We start from the raw sequence: 26,882 nt of genomic DNA on the forward strand, positions 1-26,882 counted from the left end.
GGTCTGCATTTCCATGACGTTTCGTTTGGAATACTTCAATCCCCCATCTACAGCGACTGCTCCTACTCGACTACCCTACCCCACCTCTTCTCCCCTTTTCCCTTCCTCCCCATCTCTTTTCCACTACTTACCTGACTGAATGTAAACTACAACAGTTCAAATCAGTAGCCACAGAGAACGAAATTTTTGGAAGTGTCTACACTCTCAGACATCCAGCATCACCCTTAAAAGAAGTAATAGGACTTATTTCAAATAAGCCGCTTTTGCCTCACAGCCCTCCTGACATGCACGTGTCCCCTCCGTTAACGGCACCTCTAGCTCTTCATCCCGATAGCTGCACAGCACACCCAGGGAGGCCCGTTCTCTTCCGTCTCGTCCTCCTCTTCCTCTCAGATCTGTTGTGAATGCGCTGGGTTCTCTGCAGCGCTGTAGCTTTGTCACTGTTCCGTCCCCTGTCGGGAGGCGCACCTACACTGTCACGGGCTGCCAGTGTGCACCGAGCTACTTCACCCAGCACTTCTCAAAACGTGGTGCCGATCACGTCTTTGTTGTTTAAGGTTACAGTGGGTGGCGGAGCTCTAGCTGGTCAGCGGGTATGTGGACTTAAGTCACATGTGCCACAACGGAGTCATAACTTTTCAAGAGTTAAAATATAATGAAAGATTCAACATCTAGAACTTTCCTGGGCATGGTTTCTATAAATGCTTAAGAACCAGATCTGCGTCCCCCCAACTGTGATTATGAATATTCAATACCAATTTACAAATAATTGTGGAATAAGCCATTAGATAGATGCCCTCTGCTTTCTCACACAGGTATATACTCATATATATTCATATGGATATATAGATATACCCATAAATATTCATATGTAGGACATACACACACGTATATATATCCGTATGTGTACGTATATATAATCCCACAACCTTATCCATAGCAGTTTCCTCCTTTGTTGATCGTTAGCCTTCCTTTTTGTCCCCTTTTAAATGACATCTCTGGGAGAAGTAGCAGCAAGGGTAGCGGGTGACATCTCTTGCTGCCAGTGTGTAGCTCCTCAGCTCTTGCTACCTTGTGATGGGGGTGGGGGTGGGGGATAGGGATTTGTCACTGGAGGCAGAGAGCAGATGACACAGGCACAAGGAGGAGAGTACAGAGCATAGGGAAGGGAAGTGGCACTGGAGAGGCCTGGGTCTTGCTGCTTTACTCTTGAATAAGCTGGCCTCATTCAGGTTTCACTAACCAAGGTCTGTCAGAGTATGAAGTGCTGGTTAAAGGGTGTCTGCCTAACAGACTTCCCGGCTAAGCACAGCATGCTGCCATCTTGTACAAGCAGAGCAGCTCATCTTGTGCCAGAGAAATTAAGGTATTTCTTCGGAGTATATAATGACTCCCTGAGACTTTGTGATGCTGGGGATAGAGTCTGAATTTCCAGTCCATCTCTGGAGCGACTTCCTAACCAGCTCAGTCATCATTCCCACAGAGCCAAGTGGTCTTTAAAGGAGCTTATGTATTTCTTGTCTCCATTTACTGGGAGTGAGAGCATTAGAAACTGTCAGGAAATTGATGGGCCTTTGCGTCTCCTAATTCATGCCTTGTAAGTTAGATGGATGAGTGTTCCCTCTCTGAGACACTGTCTGGAGTTGCTGCAGTTCTGCTGTTTAAAAAAAATAATAATAACAGTTCCTTGCCTCTAAGAAAGCTGTCTCAGTCACTGAATTGTGTCTTGTAACTCAGGGCTTGTTGTTCAGTATTCAAATGACAATGGGATACTCTGGCACTTGCTGCGGGAGTTGGACTTCCTGTCGTTCCTGGAGCCACAGATCATTTCTATTGACCTGCCTCGGGAAGCCAAGACACCTGCCACGGCCTTCCGGTGGTGGCAGCCGCAACACGGTGAGCTGTGCTCTTCTGACTTCCTGGTGGCTTTGTTACCCATAGCCAACGTGTACTGCATGAGTGTGTTAATTCACTGTCTGTTTCCAGACAATTTGATTTAAACCCGTAGTCACAGAGATATTCATACTGCCGTGTAATGAGCCTGCTCCAACTCGGCTGTTCATTCGATTGCAGGGAAGCACTCAGCCCAGTGGGCTTTGGATGATGTTCTTATAGGAGTGAATGACAGCTCTCAAACTGGATTTCAAGATAAATTTGATGGCTCCATAGACTTGCAAGCCAATTGGTATCGAATCCAGGGAGGCCAAGTTGACATTGACTGCCTCTCTATGGACACCGCCCTCATATTCACCGAAAACATAGGTATATATTGCTACCGTATAACAGAAAGGTATTTGATTAACTATAGGACTAAATTAACTAAAACTCAAAAGAAATTTTCTACTATAAAATTATGTGCTTAACTTCCTGTGCCGAGAGAGAAGCTGGGGACAGAGAGCAGAGTGTATATCGTCCTCCAAAATGACCTGGTCACCTGGGCCTGTTGGAACTTTCTTTCGTGGAACATGAGGAGGAGGGGGAGAAGGAAGAGAAGAAGGGGGAGGAAGGGAGAGAGAGGGAGGGGAGGGGGAGGAAAGAGGGGAAGGGAGAGAAGGAGAGGGATGAGGGGGAGAGGGAGGAGGAGAAGGGGGAGGGGGAAGAAAGGGGAAAGGGGAAGGGAAGGAGGAGGGGGAGAGGGAGGAGGGGAGAGGGAGGAGGGGGAGAGGGAGGAGGGGGAGAGGGAGAAAGGGGAGAGGGAGGAGGGGGAGGACTTAAAGGCAGAGAAATATGTCAGAGGACATCCCTGTCGTTTGTAGTTTGCAAAAATGAAAGTTTATAACTCTGCAAGCCCTTCTTAAGGTGGCAAAGGTCTCCCACGTTCCTGATTCTGTGGTGACTGTATAAAAACAGGAAATATGAGAAGAAGATCACTGCAAATCTGAGGCACTAAACACAAACCGTTATTTGGGTTTTCTGTGGGCAATGTGATCGCAATCATGAGCACCAGAGAAGAGAATTCTGCTGTTAAATTCTGTTCTTGTTCTTGTCCGCGTCTTTGGTAGGCAAACCTCGCTATGCCGAGACCTGGGACTTCCATGTGTCAGCCTCAAGCTTCTTACAGTTTGACATGAGCATGGGCTGCAGCAAGCCTTTCAGCGCCACCCACAGTGTACAGCTCCAGTACTCCCTGAACAACGGCAAGGACTGGCATCCTGTCACCGAAGAGTGTGTCCCTCCTACCATTGGCTGCGTGCACTACACAGAGAGTTCAACTTACACGTCGGAAAGGTTCCAGAACTGGAGGCGGGTCACCGTCTACCTTCCACTCGCCACCAAGTGAGACTTGCCGCTTGACTTGACCTTAGGTTTCTGTCACCTGATTTGAAAATAATAGTGATTCCACTGGGGCCCAGTGATGCGGTGGTGATCAGCAAGGAAGGTCCCAGGAGGGAGGCTGGTACACGGGGCCTTGGGTTGCTGTTTTAAATGTAACCAGGGAGTTCCAGCGGCTGTACTTGCGGTTACTTCCTCATGCAACTGTTCCCTCGTTGCATTCTCGGCTCCGCTATGCACTATAAATCCATTATCCTGCATTAAGCCCTTTTCTGTGTTAAAATCAGTTGGAGGCATCTTTTCCTGGTACAGTTCAGATAAGACATGCAAGCAAAAAAAAAAAATAGGGGGAAAGCATAAGACACTGTATTAATTTTTTGTTAATACTTGTCTGAAATAGTTTTCCATGGACCCTCCCAAAGCCTAAAACAATGCCCACTTATACCTCATCCATTCACTTTTGACACGACATTTATTGAATACCGATTTATTTTAGTGTCCTGACACCTGATAAATCGATCGATGCTAGACCCAATGCTATTACTTAGACTAGCGCACATCTAAGCATATGTTTATCACGTGAGATGTTAACAGAGGTACTGCACGAGACCCTGGACAGCCAGCCTAGGGGGCAGGGCTTATGCAGGAGAAGAGGATTGTGGGAGGTCATACCTGCTGCTGCAAAGCAGAGCAAAATTTAGAGGCCAAAAAAAGCAGGAGTTGATGGAGGAAGTTCAAGGATAATCGTGAGGCAAGCCGTAGAAACAGGGTAGCACTGGCAAAGAGGATGTAGGTGAGGCTAGCACTGATGAAGAGGACCATACGTGGGGCTAGGGCTGGTGAAGAGGGCGTAGGTGGGGCTAGCTCTGACTAAGAGGGCGTAGGCAGACAGGCTGCATCCACTATCATCAGTGGCTTGAACTTCACAGTGCACGTGATGAGTGACCATCGTAGTGTTGGGCAGAGTGACAATGCCATTACATTTTCATCTTCAAGCCGCCATGCTTGTCAGTGCCTCAGAAGGAGGGAGAACCTGTGCTACTTGAAATGGCACCTCCGAGAGTCCACCTTTGGTAGACCGTGTTCTGTATTCCGAAGAACTATGTCCTTTTCCGTGCAGCTCTTCCTCGGCAGCAGCTGTTTTGTGGCAAGGCTGCTTGCGCGTCCGGAGAAAGCGCTCTTACGACCTAGAGTACCGTTTGCTTTCTCGCTGCTCTTACTAAATACCCAGCAAGGGGTTTAAGGAAGGGCTTATTCTGAGTCAGAGCTCCAAGGTAAAGGCCATCCTGGCAGGGATGTGACAGCAACTGACCACACTGCCTCCACAGCTGACACCCTACAAAACTCAATGTCCCTGCTCTGCCTTCTCCCTAGTCTGGGCCCTACCCCACCCGTGGCACTGCCCATGTCTATGCCCACTGTCCCTCTCCAGTTAAATCTCTCTGCGCACACCCTCACAGGTACACCCGGGTGTGTGTTTCCGAGAGGATTCTAAATCCTGGGAAGTTGACAATGAAGGTTGTGTTTACTATATCCCCAATAGCAGACTATTCACACTATAGAAAACAGGGAGCTGTATCCAGTTCTTAGCTTTAGAGACAACGGGTCTAGGATCCACATAGAAAACACAAACACAATAGGACCCCATATACCAGAAACCATTTAGGGTTTCTATGTAAGGCTCCAATTTTTCCTTCGTTGAACCTTTGGTCCTCTTCCTAGCACCTAACACCATTAGAAGGCTGAAAACAAACGCTAAAATTCTTCATGAACCTCAAAACACAATTCCTGATTTCCAGATAATGCTTCTGTGCCACGCAAGTCGATTTTCCTATGAGAGAAGTGGCAGAATGGTTGAGTAGCATTCATTCCGTTCTCCTCTCGGTGGGCCAAGAGGAGAGAGCATTTACCTCTTAGTGTGCAAAGAAAAGTATCTCAAAGGAGAGGAAACTGGACTGTGGAAGAGGGTGCTTCAAGGGGAAATAAAACAGATACCCATGCTTTCAAAACTGCCTATCAAACCAACGCTGTGGGTGTTTGTTTTTCTTTGTGTTCGGTTAGTTCTCCGAGGACTCGGTTCAGATGGATTCAGGCCAACTACACCGTGGGAGCAGATGCCTGGGCTATTGATAATGTCCTACTGGCCTCAGGCTGCCCTTGGCTGTGCTCAGGACGAGGCATTTGTGACTCGGGGCGCTGTGTGTAAGTTCATGAATGGACGGCTTGCCTTGTTTGCAGTGCCGCACGGAAACTGGCTTGCTGATGTCATCGTAAATGATGCTTTTTCTCCTCCTGTTTGTTGGTAGGTGTGACCGGGGCTTCGGTGGACCCTTCTGTGTTCCTGTCGTTCCTCTCCCCTCCATTCTGAAAGATGATTTCAATGGGAACTTACATCCTGACCTTTGGCCTGAAGTGTACGGGGCAGAGAGGGGGAATCTGAATGGCGAAACCATCAAATCCGGAACATCTCTGATCTTTAAAGGGGTAAACCGAGAGTCCTCATGCTCTTCTCATCCCCTGAGCCCCACTGCTGAACGCAGATGCATCTGGGTCTCTTTTTTGCTCTTTCTCCCCCCCTCCATCCCTCCCCACTTCTGTCTTGTCTCCGAGACGAGGCTGTGCTGTGTCTAGTATGCTCAGTTTTGATGGTAATTTGCACATAACACTTTCCTCTGCTTTGGAGATCAGACTCTTCTTACTTTCCGCTGGAAGAACACAAACCTATGTACAAAATCTTCAGAATTTGGTTACTAGAAGAGAATATTTCATATTACTGAATTTTTATCTTACAGTATTTGTAAACAATTTTATGAAATGTTTCCTTTTGTTCCTTCTCTTTCTCTTTTTTTTTCTCTTTTTTTCCTTGTTGTTGTTCCTTTTTTGTAAACCTCTTCCTGCCAGGAGTGGAGTAGAATCTTTACTTAACAGCGACTTTAAGGAAACAAGGCAGTTAAGCCATGTTAACTTGCACGCTCAGACATCGTTAATGTGCCCTTATAGTCTGCCCTAGATGTCTCGTTAGAGAAGCGTTAAGCAGCCGAGTGATACTGTGTGCGCAGCTGGCACCTCTCCATGTGTGAATGCATGCCACATCCCATCCCTCTCAGCGAGGAGAAATTGACTAATCTAGGTGTGCAAATGAAGTCCTTGCTGAAAGTCAGCATGGGTTTCTGTATAACCTTAATGAGTCCAACCAAGCACTGAGAAAATTAGACACCCTGGAACTTTTTCAATTACAGCTAATAAAAATGCCAGTTAGCATACTCACTTGAATCCAAGTTCTCCTCAAGTTCTGCATGAGTAGAGAACTACTTTCTTTTTTTTTTTTATTTATTTCAGAGCTGGGGACCGAACCCAGGGCCTTGCGCTTGCTAGGCAAGCGCTCTACCACTGAGCTAAATCCCCAACCCCGAGAACTACTTTCTGACCTGAGAGATGTATAAGCCCCCAAGAGTGCTGATGAACCAGAGACACTGAGACAGTACACGGAAACCCCTGTTCTAGAGGGATTAGTCTTATCTAAGAACACGGAGGGCCCGTGACCTCCAACTTGACTCTCCCCATTCCAAGCAGCCGACAAAACCAAAAGACAGAAGCCTCGCAACACTCCTGCTTCAAAGGTCTTCACCTGATAAATTTTCCAGCAATAGAATGACCCTAGTCCTTAGGACTTACAAGCAAGAAAGGCAGGTAGAAAAGGAGGGGCTGTTTTCCCTTCAGCCATGCAAATGCAAGAGCAGCAAGCATTTTGCCTGCCCTGTGTTATCCATCAGCACTGCACGATGTGGACAGCCCAGTGCGCTCCGTGCAGTAGGCGGCAGTGTGACCTACAAAGGCACTCTTTCGTGAAGAAAAGAAACGATGGCCTCTCTGAATGGTACAGATTCAGGACTATTCTCCGCCATTAAAACAGCTTATTAGAGAAAAAAGAATTCTTCGTGTTTGGCACAGGTGGATCCCTGAACCTGGTAAAAGAGAGGGACGGAAGCCAGTCTTTGTAGCAATGGTGGTTGATAGCAGCACCACATGAAATCCCATGTGGGTGCTGAGCTGGAGCCAAGGCTGCCAGCATGCACGAGGGAGCCTGGAGGTTACAAAGTTGCCCGTATCCTAGGAACAGCAGTGTAAAGTCGGTCCTTGCACAGTGGTTGGGCTTGCCTTTCCGAAGGACGGGTTTCATACTTAGGTTCCTTAGCCAGTGGGGAAGAGTAAAGACCCTTTATCTTGGCGCCAGCAAAGGACATCAATCGGGAATCTCTGAGCTGCCTAAGGATGCTGCCCTTGCTCACACCCCCAGTTTTCATCCCTCCCCCACCCCTCCCCCCTCCTCCCTCTCCCTCCTCCTCCTCCTCCTCCTCCTCCTTCTTCTTCCTCTCTCTCTCTCTCTCTCTTTCTCTCTCTCTCTCTCTCTCTCTCTCTCATTTGCAACATGAGAATAATGTCTTTCTCAGGGGAATACTTACTAAAGTGACCATTAAACCCAGCATCCAAACATACGTTTGCCATTGCAGCTTTTGGAGACAGTGGTCTGAAGTAAACAGAAACTTTATTTCTCCTTGCTAGTGCAGCGCCAGGCCTTTGTTGGTTGGTAATTAGGGAATCGGTAGCATTACAGCCTCAGACTACGGAAAAGTCTTTGCTCAGCAGGCTCAGCTGAGAAATTGAAAGCCTGTTTGGACCTTGGAATCTTGGCATAGTGAAATGCAACTCAGCGGCTGTCACCGCAGTCCTCTCCATCCATGACCCCCCCACCCCCACAAAAAAAAAAAAAAAACAAATACCCTTCTGAGAAGGCAATTCCAGGCAACCAGAAGTAGTTAATTAGCAGAAAAAATTACTAAAGCTAATGTGATCGTAGCAGAAAAAATTACTAAAGCTAATGTGATCGCTTTCCTCGTTGTGTGGCTTCTCTGCATGAGTGGTTACAGTCTAGGCATGGCGGCCTGCCTTCCTTCTGCCTTATTTAACTTGGCCAACTGGGGCGTTATGTCAGCCTGAGGGAGAGCCTCCTGGGGCTGACAGGGTAGGCAAACAGCAATGAGTTCCCAAGACTCCTCAGAGCCCCAGAAAAGTTAGCTATTAGTTCTTGGCCTCCAGCAGGAGTGCTCTGCACATTTTTTTTTATCTTTTTCCTCCTCCCTTCTTCTACAACACGCTGTGATCAAAGGAGACTATTTTAAAAGCTCCAGTAGTGGACGATGTCATCACTCTGGTACCTCTTTTAATAAGAGCCACAGAAAAGTATGAATTGGCAGCGGACAGTGACACTGTGTTGCTTAAACACAGAAAATGAAGACCGTTGGGAGAAAGAGAGGACCCTTCCCTTTTCCTTTTAAGCTGGACAAAACATTGCTGCTCATCATGTGTAACTCTCATTATGTCTGACTATGTAACTGTCACTCGGCTAGTTAGTATACTTGGCCTCGGGAATTCTGCCGGTGACGTAAGCTTCCTTTCCCTTTGTTTGCAGGAGGGACTAAGAATGCTTATTTCAAGAGACCTGGATTGCACCAATACCATGTATGTCCAGTTTTCTCTCCGATTTATAGCAAAAGGTAAGCTGTCCCTGTGGCATGCACCATTTCCCTCTGAAAAACACTGTCCTGTGCACAATCTCCCGTGAGGGCCTAAGTTTCCCTGCTTACAGGTGTTCTTTAACACAAGTTCTTCTACCACAGTGCCGAGATAACTACTGTTTTAAACTGTTTAATGCAGATGGGGTTACCGTGCTAGTTGGTAAACACACCCCCGTGTCCTCGGACCCCTCTGCCTCTGCATTCCAGCTACTGGAATCTTAAATTAAGAATTATTAATCTATCAACGTATGATGTTAATTGTACAGATGTAAATCCTCCCAGGACACTGCTCAATTTTCTCTCTGCCTTCTCATACCTCATTAAATAATTCACCTTAAAAATAATGTCACTGTGGATATAAGACATTTTCGAAGGATTTTTTATTTATATTCTCTTGATTTGAATGTTTCAGCCTTTGCAAGACTGATGTCAGCAGAATGAATAAGTTTTCATTTTAATTTGGTATCCTATATATAGATAGATAGAGATAGAAATAGATTTTATATATATTATATATGTATGTGTGTATATATGTATATGTATGTATATATGTATGTATATATGTATATATATATATATGAGAGAGAGGGAGAGAAAGAGCAGGCACATGTGTGTATGTGTGTTCTACACATCTTGAAGAGAAAGGATGTCTATGTTTGGATATTTTTAGAATATATTCATACTAAAGCTTGACCAACAATTGCTCTCAGCTATCACTGAAGCATTTGGAGCAGAAAGTCTCCAGGTTGGTGTAACCCGGCTCATGTGCTGCTGGTGCCCATAGGATAGCTCAGAGCAGGCTGTCCTCGCCACGGTACGCGTCATGCCTGTGCTGTCTTCTCCCTAGGTACCCCGGAGAGGTCTCACTCCATTCTACTGCAATCCTCCATCAATGGGGGGGTCACCTGGCGCCTGATGGATGAGTTTTACTTCCCTCAAACAACCAGCATACTTTTCATTAATGTCCCCTTGCCGTACAGCGCCCAAACCAACGCTACGAGATTCAGACTCTGGCAGCCGTACAACAACGGTAAAAATGCACGGGTTCTGTCTGACCAGCACTGACGGCTGCGCGTTAGCCTTCCCGCTCCTCCATTGTGGAGAAAGGCTGCCCGAGAGGCACACGGGCAGTGTGTGCCCCTCACGCTCTGCGTGCCTTCCCTTTGACCATTCTCAGGAAAGAGCCAATGTTCTGTGACTTTGTCACGTTTGTTGTAGTTGACTGATAAATTCTCCGCTTAGTTTGCCACTGTTTCGGTTCGGCTGAGACGTCTTCCCCTCTACTCCCAGGCTAGCCCAAAACTCACTACGCAGCTCAGAACAGATTTGAACTCAAGATCGTCTCCCAGTTTTGCCAGGATTACAGGACTTAGGCATTTTGTTTTGCTTTGTTCTGTTTTGTTTCTAATAATCCATCGTTACTGTTAGTTACCAGTAACAACTCCATTCTGCTGAATTTATTTCTGATTCACCACTCTTAAAATGGCATTTCACTAGTGAAACAGGTTATTGTGAAAAGGTAAAAGGAATTTAGACCCATCCAACAATGCCTTACATCCTTGTCACATTCACTGCTCATACTACACCAGAAGCAAATAGCATCCAACCGGATCTCACATTTTCAGGAGATTTTTCAAATTTCCAGCTTTCATTACTTGTTAGAGTTCTACTGATGTTGAATCTAAAGGGCCAGGCTTTTCCAGAACATGCACCTAACTGTCTAAATAAGTACAATTATACCATACTAAGCAGGAATAACAGAAACAGGTATGAAAACGGTATTTCTAGCTCTAAAATGTAACCCATATATATTTCTTTTATAACAAGTAAAAAGTAAATTTTCAGCATGCTGTAAGATGGCTGAGGTCATGGTAGAATTTTGTTGAAATGTATTCATGTGCATGACGTGGGATAAACTGCCATGAACTTCTATAAAATGTATGTAAGGATCTTAGATAAGAATCAAACAGAACTCTGAAGAAGGAAAAAAAATCCAGAAGATGGACCCATGGTACATCTGAAATGCTTACTTTTTTTTTTTTCTGTGTCCATCAAACACTTCCAAGCCAAGACGATGAAGGAAAGCAACTAGAATTAGGGCCATGACGGGAGCGGAGAGAGGCAGGCGGGTGGCCCACTTTAAAAAGCAGGTTATTGCCACGGACTCCTATGCACAAATCTGCTTTGATACATTGCCAGACCCACACTAGAGGCAACATCTGGGGAAGGTGCAGGAGACTGAGACAGATGGACGCTCACAACACATCCACTGTCAGGCCGAGTTACCATCTCCTCCTAAACAATGCAGGGTTCCCACATGGGGATGGCACCCACCCATAGTGAGTGGATCTTCCCACATCAACCTAACTGAGGTAGTTCTCTCTGGGCATGCCCAGAGGACAGCCTCCAGGTGATTCCAGATCTTTCAAGTTGACAGCTGACATGAAGTATCCCAGCATGGTTTTGAGTCCTTTCCTCAAGTTCAGTGCTTTCCAAAAGCAGTCTAGCTCTTGCCCTTCTCACTACAATATAACATTCCTTAAACACTTGGAAGTTTACAAGAGCATTAAGAAAAGAAATATAGTATTGTATCTTACTGCACTGATATCGTGGTTGACTTTTAAAAACCACCAGTCACCCCTTGACTAGGTAGTGGACCCCAGTTCTAAGCCACGGCTGCCAGCCTCACAGATAGGAGTCTGACAGATTCCCCAACGCCACACTGCTGGAGAACAGTCCACAGCAAATCTCTGCCTGGCAGGACAGCACGCGTTCACACACTGCTCATCTTAGCCTCCTGAGATCTGAGCGGCTGTGCTGGGTCGTTTAATATGTGTGCAAGCTTATTTTCTTCGCACCCCGATCGCTGTGCATGTGTTGCCTTGTGGCCTGTGAGTTCTGACTGAAAAGCATATGCTAAAACCGCTGTCATTGGGGTTTTCCTGCCTTTTGCTTTCTTTCAACGAACAAACAAACCTGATGATCTTCTTCTTCTTTGGAAAAACCTGATTTATCTCAAACTGTCTCAGGTAAGAAAGAAGAAATCTGGATCATTGATGACTTTATTATTGATGGGGACAATCTGAACAACCCCGTGATGCTGCTGGACACGTTCGACTTTGGGCCCAGGGAAGACAATTGGTTTTTCTATCCAGGTGGTAATATCGGTCTCTACTGCCCGTATTCTTCAAAGGGGGCTCCGTAAGTATTTAACTGAAAAGCTAAAAGTAAAACCACTGTTTTCACACAAATCAGGGGGGATGTTTGCCTAAACGATTTCCTTATTGCTCTCTTGATAACCAGTGAGGAGGACTCGGCCATGGTGTTCGTTTCAAACGAAATCGGCGAGCACTCCATAACCACACGCGACCTAAGTGTGAACGAGAACACCATCATTCAATTCGAGGTATTGACTCTGATCTCCTAAAAATGCTTTAAGTTTTATATTGACCAAAGCGTCAGCAAGAAGGAAGTGTTTACGGTGACTTCCTCTTAAGGTCATGGAAGGCTTGTGCCATAACTCACTTTTACTATCAGACCAATGTTCGTTTCAGAAATAGAGTTGCTTGTAAACATGGTTCTGTCCTACCTACTGCAGAAGGTGTCGAAGTCATTACTTTTAAATTAGAAAACTGTGAAGGATGCTATTGTGGTCGTGTTATTCTCACAGTTTATATATAAAATGAGAGTGTCTTAAGACGTAGGTCAATCTAACTATCCTGTCTACTGTATCCTCATACTAAGAAGGTCTTTATCATGCTACTCCATGATATAAATAATAAAAGAGTATCACACTATTTTTACAATCTTAAGTATACCATATATATATATTATATGTGTGTGCTTGACATTTCATGCATTCCTTATATTTGTCAAGAAAGTAAATTTGCATATTTAAGCCCTTGGTAAAACCCACAGAATCAAAGGCTTCTTGTGCCAGTGTTCTAAGTAGTGAACACTTTTCTGATCTCTAACTTTGTTATATTTCCTGATTTTATGGTTTAAATGCTAAGAAAAAAATAGCACTTTTGTCTCTTTTAAGAATTGAGGTAGAAATTAGTCCCTAGAGTTGAAAGGTTCACCAAGTTCCAACTGTTTACTCATTGGAAGGTAAATGGGTAAACATGTCCACTTGTGGTTCTCCCCTTCCACTCAGCTCCCTGCATATTAAATAATCAGTTACTACAGTAGCACAATAGTAACATAGTGAGCATCACACTGGGAGGATACGCTCTGGTACAGAAAGAGCCAAGAAGGAGCTTACCAGGAAGGGAAGGCGGGAGGGGGTGTGGGAGAGGGGAGGGAAGGAGGAGGGAGGGAGAGGGGAGGGAAAAGGAAAGACCAAAGGTTACAAATTTGCCATTTGGACAAAGAACTTACGTAAGGAATGTCCAACAAGTGGGCCAGAGTTTTAGTATGTAACTGTGTTACATTCTGGAAGTTACAGAGTAGATTTTAGGTTCCTTACCCCACACCACATATGTTTAGACAAGAATGCACGTACAAAGGGAAGGTTGGTTTTCTTAACAGTAACTGTCACTTGTCCATATATGCTGTCTCAAAATTCTTCCCATCTTAAATCAAATTTTTGAGAATCTTCTCTGATGTGAGGGGGAAAGTAGCAATCACTGTGTTCTATTTTGTTTTTATATTGAATGCGTATGTTGACGACTCTCCAAGTTAAGAATGACTGGAATTATGTATAAAGTGTCATAAGAAAGAAAGCAGGTGTTACCACACAAGACTGATAAGGAAGCCAAGAAAACACTCTTCATTATGGTTTTATTGGCTTGACAATAAAAAAAAAAGAAAAATGGGCCAGAGTTAAATAAGGAATTATCTCAACCTTTCCCTTGTTCATTTCCTGTTTCTCATAACATGAGAGAAAGTGGGGTTTTTTTATATGGCCCTTTTTAGGAGTCCTTTTGAAGAAAATATAGTTTAGAGGTAATGTATGATATCACTTAGGGAACAGATCTTCCAGAGTGAATATTTAAGTAAGACCCTTCTCAGGGATTAAATGGGCTCCAAGGAACGTAGCCAGTGTGCGGGCGCCTTGCTCCGAGATAATCTGCACCGAGTTTTCTTTCATCCCAAGATCAACGTCGGATGCTCCACTGATAGCTCGTCTGCTGATCCGGTCAGACTGGAATTTTCAAGGGACTTCGGAGCCACCTGGCACCTGCTGCTGCCGCTCTGCTACCACAGCAGCAGCCTCGTCAGTTCGCTCTGCTCCACTGAGCACCACCCCAGCAGCACCTACTACGCGGGGACCACCCAGGGCTGGAGGAGGGAGGTCGTGCACTTCGGGAAGCTGCACCTTTGCGGGTGAGGATCTGCCATTTGGCACCGCGCTTGTCTCCCGTTTGGTGCCTGCCCTTCTAAAAATTATTCAGGGAGAAAATTCCACGTCGAGTTTGTTTTCCGTCCTCAGCCTGAAACAGATCAGTTAGACGTTCGATGCAGGAGAAGGAGACGATATGACTGCCTGTGCATAGTTGGAGGCTAGAGTCAAGAGCATGCAGTGGGTGGCGTAGCTTGAAATCCGTTTCCCGTGCACCTCTAACAAATCGAAAGGAAGCAAGACAATGCATTTCTCTCGTAATGGCGCCCCTCCTCCCTCGGGCTCTCACCCCATGCTATAAATACAGTAAAAACGCAATGCCTTCACACACACCCCTATGGGCATGTATGGAAGCTGGAAGGCTACAGCCGATTCCTGGCGTCTGATAAAAGGCATTAACACTTTCCCCTGAGCATTTTTTTACTTTCTCAATCCCTCTTGGCGTTTTTTGTGACATTATACTTGTCTGTTCCGTGGAAAAGCTATTTGGAGATACAGGACTTCAACTCCCATAAAGAAGTGATAACTGTAGTTTCAAAAATAAAACTTATAACAAAGGAAACAGCAGGGACATCAGCAAAAAAGCCACCTGTCTCACCCTCCCTGACGCTGTGCCCCTTCAATACAGTTCCTAGTGTCGCGCTAACCCAGCCATAACATTGTTTTCATTGCTACTTCATAACTGTGATTTTGGTAGTTACGAATCATAATATAAATATCTATGTTTTCCGATGATTTTAGTGGACCCCTGTGCAAGGGTCATTCTACCCTCAAAGGGGTCACGACCTACAAGTTGAGGGCGCTGTTTTAGATTACCATTCATTCTTTCTGTGTATATCAAAAAGAAGTATGACTGTCTCACTTTCAAGATGAAAACCGATGTTCGGTCCTCACCGTGCAGCCAGGCATAATTAGACCTCTCCTGCCTCTAAGCCAAACGAGTCCTTGGCACCGTTCCAAAAGAATGAAAGTATGTTTTCAAACGTTAGCGTTGTCTTGGGGCATGACCCATCCACCCCTCGTCACGTCACAAGAGCTGTTTCCATGATTTGATTGTGAAGAGCATCAGCACTTCCCGTTGTTAACTGTGTCCCTTGTTGTGGCACGAAGGCAGTGCACTCATTAGACGCCCAGTGTTTTCCTCACGTACAAGTACCACTCGACGGAATGACCTCTGGAAAGTCTCCAGACATCACAGAATTGGTGCCACCTAGCTTGATCCTGAGCTCCTATTGGCTAGCAGAGCTGTTCATGGAAGAAATAGGCCAGAGGCAATATCTCAGCAACAGGAAAAAAATAACTGATATCAGTTAGTTTTTGTATAGAAAATGGAAAACTTTATTCAAAGATGCTGGGAAGTTTGTGGTCCTCACTCTTATTAACCTACCATCAATGTCAAATAGATCATGGTTCCTGTTCCCCAGGACTCTTGATTCCAAATCTCCTAAAAAGGAAGTCTGAATACATGTCTGTGGCTGAAAGTCCAGGGACCACTCCTAGACACACTAGGCATGGTCTGACTGTGTCACCCCAAAATTCATATAGTGAAATTCTTACTTTTAAGGTCACAGCCTGAAGAAGTGTGGCCTTAGGAGAGGTCATTAGCTCATAAATGGGCGTGTAGTCATCACAGGGAGGCCCCAGAAAACCGCTTTGCCTCTCACGACATGTGAAGACACAGCTAGAGGGCACCTAGTATGAGCCGGAGGGCAAGCCCTTGGCAGAGGATGTGCTAGCTCCTTGGTCTTGGGCCTTCAACTCCTACAGTGGTTAAAAAATAAATAAATAAATGTCATTTCTTTATAAGCTACCCAGTTCATGTCATATTTCTATAGCCACTGAAAGCAGGGTAAAACCGGTATTTTTGACCAAAGCAGTCTCTCAATTCTGTCATGGTACTGAGAAGTACCAGGCTTCCTCTTCAGTGGGCCTCTGCCTTTCTCTGACTTCCTAGTCAGACAATAGGTCGTAGCCATGATTATGGGGTACACATGTTTCAGAGTTCCCACATGCAAGCAATCTTACCTGAAGCGCATGAACTAAGTCAAGAGGCCTGTGAGGGAAAGGCTGCCTACACCAACAGGACCAAGCTGCAGGGCCACACCTCACTGGGTGGCCTCCTCGGTGGCACACCCATATGTAAGCATGGCACATATTTTGGGAATGTAAGCAAGGGAAATACAGATCCCCTGCTAGAGGAAGTCCATTTTTTGAAAAAATAGTCCTAACGTACAGAATTGAGAATGGCATGTTGATTGTATTTTATTTCTACGGAAAGGAGTCATGCCCACACTCAGAACTGTATCAACCCAAACTGTTTTCAGCCATTTCTGTGGAGGGAAGGTTTTGTACACATCTTTGTCTCAAAAAAAAAAAAAAAAAAAAAAAAAGAATTAGTCCTGTGTTTAAAACCCACACAGGCATGAATTGCTGGAAGGCAAAAGTGAAAATTTCTCAACTCAGTGAGCCATTCCCGGGTTTGCAATCAACATGGGACATAATAATAGCACAGATGCTAGCAGAGAGAGAGAGAGACGGAGACTGTATGTATGTGAATGTGTTACCTTTAAAGTACTTCTTTCTGTGATTTAATGAACACTGGATACAAACATGGCATGTGTATAAGCAAATATACAATGTTTCAATGCCAAGCCTTTACATTTTTTACATTTTAATTAAAATATAATTGTATCACTTGCCCCTTCCTTCTCCTCCCTCCAGCCCCTCCCATGCCCCTACTCTCAAACTGACAGCCTCTACATACCCTTTGCATTCAAAATGTAAAATTTTATACACATCACCTTTCCGCCAAGCATCTTTTTGTCTTGGAATGGCCTAAGTGTTTCATTTTATGCAGTTTCATAACAAGTCAACCAAAGGCACCCACTGACTGAAGGCAGTGTGGTGTGCTTGAAATTCTAAGCGTATGTTTTTAAGAAGCAGATCGTTTGAGCAGCGCTGACTTGAGAGGGGCACTGACATTCACAAGGTGGATGGCAGTGAGAATTTTTCAAACCAAGATCTCAGCCAAAGGGGACCACAGCAAACCCAGGCTCTTGGCCCATTTGTCACAGGATTTGCAGTTTCTGTGCCAAGGCAGGCAAGCACTAATAAATGCCCAACCTAGGTGGTTCATTTGTATTCAGAACATTGGAATAAATAAGTTCAAACAAAATCCATGTAGGCTTTTCTTCAAAGAAAAACTCCAGCCATTTCCCTCAGCTCAGCAGTCTGAAAGTTCAAAAGGTAAGACGTGTCTTTGCCAAGGCTAAACTCTGACAAGTGGAGGAGAGCCTGCTTTAATTATCAGTTGGCATTTGGGGTCAGCCCAGTCTACCTGGGGTCTTGCTGTAAACAATGAGACAGTACAGGAGAACTTGGCTCTGTCTGCCTTAGTCCCTGCTACCCTGCGGAGGCTTACCCAGCTTCTGTCTCTGCAGCCATCCCCAACCCTAGTGCTTAACTTCAGTTTCAGTTTCTCAAATTAAAAACGTCAGATTTTAGCTTACGTGGTCACAAGAAGATAGGTAAATTCATGGGACGCAAAAGTAAGTGTCCATGACCTATCTAATGCCTAGCCCCTCTCTTCTATCTTCTCTGAGCTGACTTTTATGCATGTTTTAAAAAAAAAAGTTATTTCTGGACTTCTGGTTAAATGATTATTTCCAGTAACGTGTTTGTCACCAGTAACATGATAAGATAACTCAGTTGCTAATTTTGGTGATGATGGTGATTTAGGCGATATGCTAGGAGGAGACCAGTGGTTGGTTAGGTTTATATTTAAAAAATAAAAACAAAACAGAGTTTAGGCTGGCCTAGAACTCTCTGCAGAGGCTGGCCTCAAACTAATGGGAGTCTTTCTATCTCTATGTCAGGTTCTGAGATTGCAGGCATGAGTCACCAACCCTGACACATTTGCTTATTTTTTATTAAAAAGTAAAAAAGTAAAACAAGACATAAGAAGAAGCAACCCAAAAAATAAATCTGATTTTCTAACTTTTTTTTTCTCTTAAATTTATTGAGCAGTTACTGTGTTAAAAACCGTGAAAGGGTGTGATAATGTTTGATTCTGTGTTCATGAGTTTTATACCATTTTTTTAACGTTTAGTTATGCAGAGCGGTGCCAGTCAACTAGCTTTTATCATTTTATCAAGAGAGCCAGTGTTGGGACCACAGGAAGATCAGGTGCAGTTTTTCAGTAACTGGTAAAATTCTACTGCCCAAAAAAAATAAAATTAGAATTTCCCACAAATGGCAAGTCTCATTTTCCTCTGTCTTCTAAGTTGATGTATAAGAAGCAATCCCCCTCTGCTCATGGACCGAGGGTGCTAGCTCTAAAGATGTGATGTCCTCATGGGTAACTTTGACACCCTGCTTTGTCTTCCAGATCTGTGCGTTTCCGTTGGTACCAGGGATTCTATCCCGCCGGCTCTCAGCCGGTCACGTGGGCCATTGATAATGTCTACATTGGTCCCCAGTGCGAAGAGATGTGCTGTGGGCATGGGAGCTGCGTCAATGGAACCAAGTGTATATGTGATCCCGGCTACTCCGGTCCAACCTGCAAAATAAGCACCAAAAATCCTGATTTTCTCAAAGACGATTTTGAAGGTAGTCTTCTTTGTGTGCTTCTTGGAAGAATTTACCTATAAGCACAACCTGTGTTGGAGAATTAACCACTCACATATATTCTAATAGTCGTCTTTACAATGGCCAACACACCAAAGTCCCTTTCTCTCTGAATTTTATGGGTTACACTTTTGACACGGCGGTTAGTGAGGGAGAATGAATAAGACTTTAATTGAGAAATTAAAGGTTACCTTCACCACTTTTTTGTAAGATTTATTTAATTTTCGATAGACAGGTTAGATCATTAATGTCTTTTTTTAAGGTCATTAATGTCTTGATACTACTATTGATGCTATTGATAGATACTTATACATAGATAGTTATACATCTAAGAACCTATGAGAAAAATCAAATTCCTTTAGTAAATTAGTTGATTATATTTCACATTTCACATTTATTAGCTAGTTGAGAATTTTGCACAGTGTATTTTGATCATTCACCCTCTCCCCTCTGACTCCTCCTAGATCTACTGATCCACTCATTTCCTGTCCCACCCGACGCCGTGTCCTTTTTATTTCCCCTTTAAGTTTGAACTGCCCAAATATTCGTGGCTATGGGGCCTTGCACGGAGAACGGTCTTATCAGGACTATACTCTTAGACAACCCTGTCTCTCCCTCTCACAAAAGCTGTATAGCCAGCAGCTCCTTGGCTAGGGAGAAACTTCATGCCCAACTAACTGCCTTCCTGCTGGAACTTGGTCTGGCTGGGCTTGTTCAGGTCTTGTGCATGCTATTACAACTGCTTTATTTCCATGACTTTTGATACCACATGTAATTGCTGACAAGTGGCACAAGAATATGCCTAAGGGGTAATCTTGGATTATAAGAAACAGTTTTTCAGAAATCTTGGTTCCACCAACCATTCAGGCAGCCTCTCCTTTTCCACACCTTTATTTTACATCAATACATATGACGGGAGTGTTGCGACAGAGAAAAGTGTACATTATATACTAGTTACATTGGGTGCATCTGAATTGTAGATGTGCTTTTACCAAAGGTTGGATTAAAACATTTTCATATGGTGGACCAATACAGCAGCCATGTGTGTTAGCGAATCAGATCAAAAGATTTTGTTTTCCTCCATTTTCTTTCAATTATTTTGAATTGTTAAAATAATTAAAACCTTAATTGTTTTAATTTTAATAATTTTATTGTTTAATTAATTTTCTAATCATTTAATAATTTTTATCATTTTTAAATTATTTCATTTTTAATTATTTTATTATTTTAATTATTTTATTTTAATAATTGTAAAATATGTGTAATCATTTTTATTATTTATAATTTTATAATACATCTTAACACTACATTTAGGTACAAGCATACAGGGAAACATTACACGGCCATAAAACATTTGAACTATTGATACATGCTACAATGTATATGAACCTTGGAAATAATATAATACGTAAAAGAAACCAGACCCCCCCAAAAAAAATCTACTGCATATTCTGTTTGTGTGCAGCATCTCAAATAAACCTGTCCTTGGAGATTAAAAATAAACAGACTGCTTGGTTGCCAGGGATGCAGAAGAAAGGGAAGCTACTGCTTTATTGATACAGGCTTCTTCTCCTTGAGGGGATGGAAACCTTGAAATAGTTAGTGATAAAGGTTTTACATCAGAAATACACCGATACCATTTTGGATTATTCGCTTTTAAGTTGTTAATACAGTAAACATGTTTTGTGCATTTTCCCTCATTAAAGAAAACTAAATTCACATCTGAGTAGATTTGAAAACTGGCTTTGAAAGGCATTTAACAGCAACTATTAAATTATATTTAAATGTCTGTGATTAAAAAAAAACAAAAACAAAAGCATCCATTTTCAAAAGATACTGTGTTATTCCTCCGTTAAGGCTGCCTCTGATTGGGAAGGACACGGTAGAGACGCTGTGTCCCAGCTTCTGGCCTGTCTTCTGGCCTCATTCTCTTCCTGACTAACCAGCATTTTTCTTTGATGTGCGCTTGCCTGGCTGAACCACAGATAGTTAGGAAAAGCCCCTCTCTGACATGTGTACCTTTTTATCACTCAAGGCTAAAAACACTGAAGACGTTCATGTGATAAAGAGTCCTTTTATCCCAAAATGCACACTTAGGGTTTATGGCTTCACATTTTAAAAGCACATGACACACTCTGTCATATTTCTTTGAAACTGTAATAAACATGGTCATGGGTAAACCACGTTTTCCACTCTCTCAGGTCAACTGGAATCCGATCGATTCTTACTAATGAGCGGTGGGAAACCTTCTCGAAAATGTGGGATCCTTTCCAGTGGGAACAACCTCTTCTTCAATGAGGATGGCTTGCGCATGCTGGTAACACGGGACCTGGATCTATCGCATGCTAGGTAATTGTGGCACACGGTTGTGGCCCTAAAGCAGAAGCCAGGAACTCTTAAGGGTGACACCTCCCGTGCCAATGTTAGGCGTCTCTCCATTCAAAGTCCCCAACAAGACACATGTCACGTAATTTCTAATTCAAGACCTATGTTTGTTCAATACCGACATCACCTGTGAAACACCTAAACAAAATCTGTCATTTTATAATCTCAAGAAATATTTATTCACTCTAACTTCGAAAAATAATATTGTGTCTGTCTTGTTCCCCTTCTACTGACTATAGTCATTGGTACTCGAACTCTTAGTAAGGAGCTCAGTAGAAATGCAATGCATCCTCAAGTTCCTCATGACTCCTCATCAGCAAATTTAGTTGAGAATATTTGAAATACGGTCCAGGGTGTCCGTAAGCAACTAGCCAGTGCTTCTGTAGCACACAAGAAGTCATTTTCTAAATTGAGCATAGTCACTCAGAAAAAAAAATCACATTTTAAGCTGGCTCAGAGAGTCATGCCCTGTCACAATGCATATCCCCTGGTCGCTTGATGAGCCAGAGCCTTAACAGCAAAACATAATGTACAGTTTAACGTGTGGAAAATGCAGCGCTGACCTATTTTTAAATGAACAAGGAAATCATGTTTATGGTTTTAAAACATGTCACAGTGCTTTAAAATACATCCGAACATCCCCTCTTTTTCCTGAATCCAACTTCTGATTATAAATAATACAGTTCACGGAAAATACAAGTCTACCTAAAATAATTTTATAGTTACTGAAAGCAAAATTTTATCCTATCCCATTCTAATGTACGCAGTTTAATTTGCATTCCTTATACGAGATTCTTCAATACCGTCCATGTTCTCTAGTTTAGAAATCATGTTTTTCCAAATAAGGGATTCAGATTTATTTTTCTAAGTGGTTATCTGGCGTTTATATTATCACTAAGTTAATATGAGCATCTTTTCGATACAAATAGGTAGTACACCTAGTCTTTCCCAGATACTGTTCTCATTTGTGTGAACATCACCGGGCACTAACGGTGCACATTTTCGTTAATCAAATGTTAAAGGCTGCGTTGTATAGCTCACCCAGTCACATGCTGTGCGGGATTTGCATATATTGACCTTAAATGTTCAGTGTAAGATCTGTGTTTTCAGGGCCCTGATATAAACAGATGAAGGTTGGGAGAATGGCTGGCTTTGTGTATGACACTGATAACATTTATCATCGGTCCTGTTACATTATTAAGTACGTGTGTTCGATTTGACATGAAATTTATTCTGCCTTACCAGTTAGAATAGCGGCCAGACCGGGCACCAGCAGCTTGCTTGCCAAAGATAACATGCGAGCCAGTTTTCATTGGCACCCCAGCTGCTTGCTGCCACTCTGCCCACCTCCCCACCACCTAGGAAAGCTGCCACTGGCTGGCTGCCACAGTTCTCAGAGGCCAGTATCATCCAGACCCAGACCCAGCAACAGTCAGAGTCTGGCACAGCCGACCACCAGCAACAACACACACTCAAAGCTTACCCTTCCCCTGGCACGAGGGACAGAAAAGAGGTCCGGGCTTAACACACCTCTTCTAAAAGTAGCCTGGTCTTTTGAAAAGAGGAGCTACGACTCCTGCGTGTAAATTTCGTGTCTCCCAAACCAGGCGATACAAGATCTTTAAAGCTACTGGCCAGATGGAGCTGGATGGTTTTGCCAGTAGAGCAGCACCTGTGCGGTATAGATCCGTATTCTTCTAGTTCCAAACTCTGTGGACTGGGGTTCAGTTCTCTTCACTAGACAAACAATGCACTCGCAGACTTGAGCAGCCCTTGGATCTCTCCCAACGACTCAGGAAGTAGCCAAGGGAAGCAATGGCTCTGGCTTTCCTCTGGCTCCTTAGAGGAGAGATTCCAGATGGAAATGGGAGCCAGAATTGCCATTTTTTCCCCTCAGTTCACATTTAATTAACTCTCATTCACATTAAAACAGAAAAATCAAGCTTTGAAGTGATGGTTTTGGACACTCATTAAATCGTCATGTTTATCAACCATACTGCCTGGTGGCTGGCCTTTTGTTAATGGTGCGGATTTCTCTTTGAAGTAAAAGGCTACAGTAAGGTCTTGTGGTGTCAGGTTTGTGCAGTTCTTCATGAGGCTGGGATGCGGTAAAGGTGTTCCGGACCCCAGGAGCCAGCCCGTGCTTCTCCAGTACTCCCTCAATGGCGGCCTCTCCTGGAGCCTTCTTCAAGAGTTCCTCTTCAGCAACTCCAGCAATGTGGGCAGGTACATCGCCCTGGAAATGCCCCTGAAAGCCCGCTCTGGTTCTACACGCCTCCGCTGGTGGCAGCCGTCCGAAAATGGGCACTTCTATAGCCCCTGGGTGATCGACCAGGTCAGTCTCTTCAGAGTTATCGACTTTAACTTCTGTGACTTTAGAAAGCATGGTAGCCCAACTCCCGTGCGGGTAGAAGCCCAGACTGACAGTCGAATGACTTGCCCAAGGGTACGAGGCTAGATTAGATATGGTGTTTAACTTCCTTTCATTCTCTGTTCCCTCAATTGCCTAAGCCTATAAAAATAAACGGCACAACAGAAGGCCTAGGTCGCGTTCAGAGAAGATGCTGCCATATGGCCAGAGGGACTTTATCAAGCGTGATACAAGGTTATAATTCTCCAGAAAGGGAAGCATGCAAATTAGCATTGAGGCCGCATGCAGTTGTTCTCAAATCCTCTTTTCCAGTCTTTGATGCAAAATAAATAAATAAGTCTCCCCCGGCATCTTTCTGGACCGCTCCAAAGGGTCTTCAGACATAATAGAGTGTATCAAACAGGACTCGGAGAACCTGTTCACAAATAGTAGAGTCCATGCAAAGAATCGCAACTGGAATGCCGCAGGGCGTGATTGTCCTTAAATAGAAGTTTTACATGGAAAGCAGTCGCGGGCAAGCCAAATTTTGCTCTCCCAGCTTGGGGGCATTGCTTCCCCATGGCACAGTTTGGCCCACGAATGGCTGCGGATGGTTTTTGTCAGTCCTTTGATTTGTTTCCTGTAGCTCCTTGCCAGTCGGGCAAGCAGACCACAGAAACAAGAGCATTCAGAAAACCCCCTGACGTTCTGCGAGTTGTACAGTACCAGATCCAAGATGGCTGACAGATCAAAACAAGCAAACAAAAACAACTGCTCTCTTCTGTATGTTAAAACCCAAATCTGGGCTGTTCTAAAAATGCATTTCAGATTCTTATTGGAGGAAATATCTCTGGTAATACAGTCTTAGAAGATGATTTCTCGACTCTGGACAGCAGAAAGTGGCTGCTTCACCCAGGAGGCACCAAGATGCCCGTGTGTGGCTCCACAGGCGATGCCCTGGTCTTCATTGAAAAGGCCAGCACCCGTTACGTGGTCACCACGGACATTGCCGTGAATGAGGACTCATTCCTACAGATAGATTTCGCTGCGTCCTGCTCAGTCACAGACTCCTGCTATGGTAAGTGTTCCACATCCAGACAGAGGGACAGAGCCTGTGTGTCCATGTCTGCTTCTGCAGTGGGACTATTCAGAACCTGTGTTATAGGGCTAGGAAGATGGCTTAGTAAAGTTCTTACAGGGCAAGCTTGCCAACCTGAGTTCGGCCTCCTATCCCCCGCATAAAAGGCTCTGTATCCCTGTAGTTCTACACCGCCAGCCAGTTAGATTGATCAGTAAGCCTCAAGCTCAGTGACAGTCCCCAAAAAGCAATTAAGGAAAATACTCAGTCCCCACCACTGGCTTACACACACATACATACATGAACATACACATACATACATACATGAACACACACATACATGTACATACATACATGAGCACACACATGCATGAACACATACATACATGAGCACATACATACATGAGCACGCACATACATACATGAACACACATACACACACACACGTGCGCACACATGCACTTAAGTACCCAAGTGATAGTGTTATGTACACGAATGATCACAGTACATTTTAAGTTCTTGCAATCTTCTTGAAACTGTTTAATTTTTCCCAGCAACACTGTGTTGTAAATAAAGTATACATTTTTTCAAAAAAAACATTGTGGACCCATGGCTCCAGCTGCATATGTAGCAGAGGATGGCATTGTCTGACATGAACAGGAGGAGAAGCCCCTGGTCCTGTGAAGGCTCCATGTCCCAGTGTAGGGGGATGCCAGGGCGTTGAGGTGGGAGTGTGTGGGCAGGAGTGGGAGCATCCCCATAGGAGCAGGGGGAGGGGCAGACGGGAGAGGGGTGAAAGGGGATAACATTTGAAATATAGATACAAAACATATCCAATGAAAAATAAAAACATTGTGGATAGATTTTCAGAAACTCGGTCAATCAGATTTCCACTCAGGCATGTGGTTTACTTGGAAGATCATTGCCTTGTATGCAAGCCCTGAGTCCACTCCCCAGCACCATGTAAATTGCATGGTGGCACACGCCTGTCATTCAAGCTCAGGAGGCAGGATAAGAAAGGAAACATGAGCTGCCATTGTCGCACAGCCTTGACCCTTTACCTGAATTACAGACCCCTCGGGATTACTGAGGAATCCCAGACCTGTGTCCCCTTACAGGACACTTCTAAGACAATATGGGCCCTTGTTCTTTCTTAGATCACAGAGTGTGACTATGTGAGGAGCTTTGTCTCTCTGTGACCATATTTTCATATTTCTATGATCTTTGAACTTTATTAGGAAGAACCCCAGAAGTATTCTTTGTACCTCGATTGTAGTTAGTCCTCACCGGTTAGTGGGGGTGGAAGTTGTGGGGTAGAGATGGACAAGCAGAAGGTACCCATTCCATATTCAGTAGATGCATTCTGTCTGAACAGGCGCCTCAAACACTTAGTATCCAGTAGATGACTGAAGGAGAGCGTTCTGTGGCTTGGAGCGGATGTAAGATGTCATGCAAATTCAGAGGAGGGAGCGTTGACGAACGGCGGTCCCACCTAAGAGTTAGAGAACATTTGACACCGAGCTAAGTCTCCACAGGACCGTTATGGCTGGAGTGGACTTTAAAGGGTAGATAGATCAGAAACGCCATTCCAAACTGAACCAGTATCTTAAGTACGGAAGGCTCCCCTGGCTCAGGAAGGTTGCAGGAGAATGAAGCGCACTGGCACATTTCTTAAAGACAGAAATGTACTTGGTATCCCAGTGTCCTAATCCTTCGGTAGCTTAAGGAGTCGACAAAAATCACAAAGGACGCTCTCCCAGGGTTGACCCAGCAACACCAGAGCTAGACTATCTCCTCATGAGCCAGCTGTTCGTGCTTCCGCCACAGGCAGGCGTGGTCTCCTGGGAGAAGTACAGTGAATGAAATACTGAAAGAAGAAAGCACTAAGTAAAGGTAGCCACAAACTTCAAAGGACCTTAAAGGGCAGGTACAGAGACGTGTGCTTGGCAGTGTACACTTCATTGCAACACAGTGTTGTTGATAGGAGATCACAAGTGCAGAGGTGTATCGTCCTGGTTTTATTTCTGTGACTGTAATGAAATGCCCGAACAAACATCAAGTTAGGAGAGAAAGAGGTTTATTTCTTCTTACAGTTCTGGGTTACAGCCGGCCACACAGCATCACCAAGGGATGCTTTCAGAGCTGCTAGCCCCATAGCCAGCATCCAGAGGATTTGGAGAGGTGACTCTGGTCATGAAACCCAAGCACCAAGAGTTTCTCAAGGTTCCCAGGGGGTTTCAGTGTGCAGCT

General features: G+C 44.3%; 1 protein-coding gene across 4 annotated transcripts in view; it reads left to right on the forward strand.

The window, feature by feature from the left end:
* The window catches only part of Reln (reelin), a 426,762-nt gene that overhangs the window by 342,045 nt on the left and 57,835 nt on the right, over positions 1-26,882 (forward strand). For all 4 annotated transcript variants that reach the window (XM_039107060.2, XM_006235873.4, XM_039107062.2 and 1 more), the window contains exons 32-45: positions 1,738-1,896; positions 2,074-2,262; positions 3,003-3,276; positions 5,335-5,475; positions 5,580-5,757; positions 8,744-8,828; positions 9,697-9,879; positions 11,879-12,050; positions 12,153-12,255; positions 13,948-14,177; positions 18,581-18,801; positions 21,021-21,168; positions 23,281-23,539; positions 24,383-24,632. In XM_039107060.2, coding sequence (XP_038962988.1) covers positions 1,738-1,896; positions 2,074-2,262; positions 3,003-3,276; positions 5,335-5,475; positions 5,580-5,757; positions 8,744-8,828; positions 9,697-9,879; positions 11,879-12,050; positions 12,153-12,255; positions 13,948-14,177; positions 18,581-18,801; positions 21,021-21,168; positions 23,281-23,539; positions 24,383-24,632 — 2,592 coding nt within the window. The remainder of the gene's footprint in view (positions 1-1,737; positions 1,897-2,073; positions 2,263-3,002; positions 3,277-5,334; positions 5,476-5,579; positions 5,758-8,743; positions 8,829-9,696; positions 9,880-11,878; positions 12,051-12,152; positions 12,256-13,947; positions 14,178-18,580; positions 18,802-21,020; positions 21,169-23,280; positions 23,540-24,382; positions 24,633-26,882) is intronic.

This window comes from Rattus norvegicus, chromosome 4 (assembly GCF_036323735.1).
Source record: "Rattus norvegicus strain BN/NHsdMcwi chromosome 4, GRCr8, whole genome shotgun sequence".
Lineage (NCBI taxonomy): Eukaryota > Metazoa > Chordata > Mammalia > Rodentia > Muridae > Rattus > Rattus norvegicus.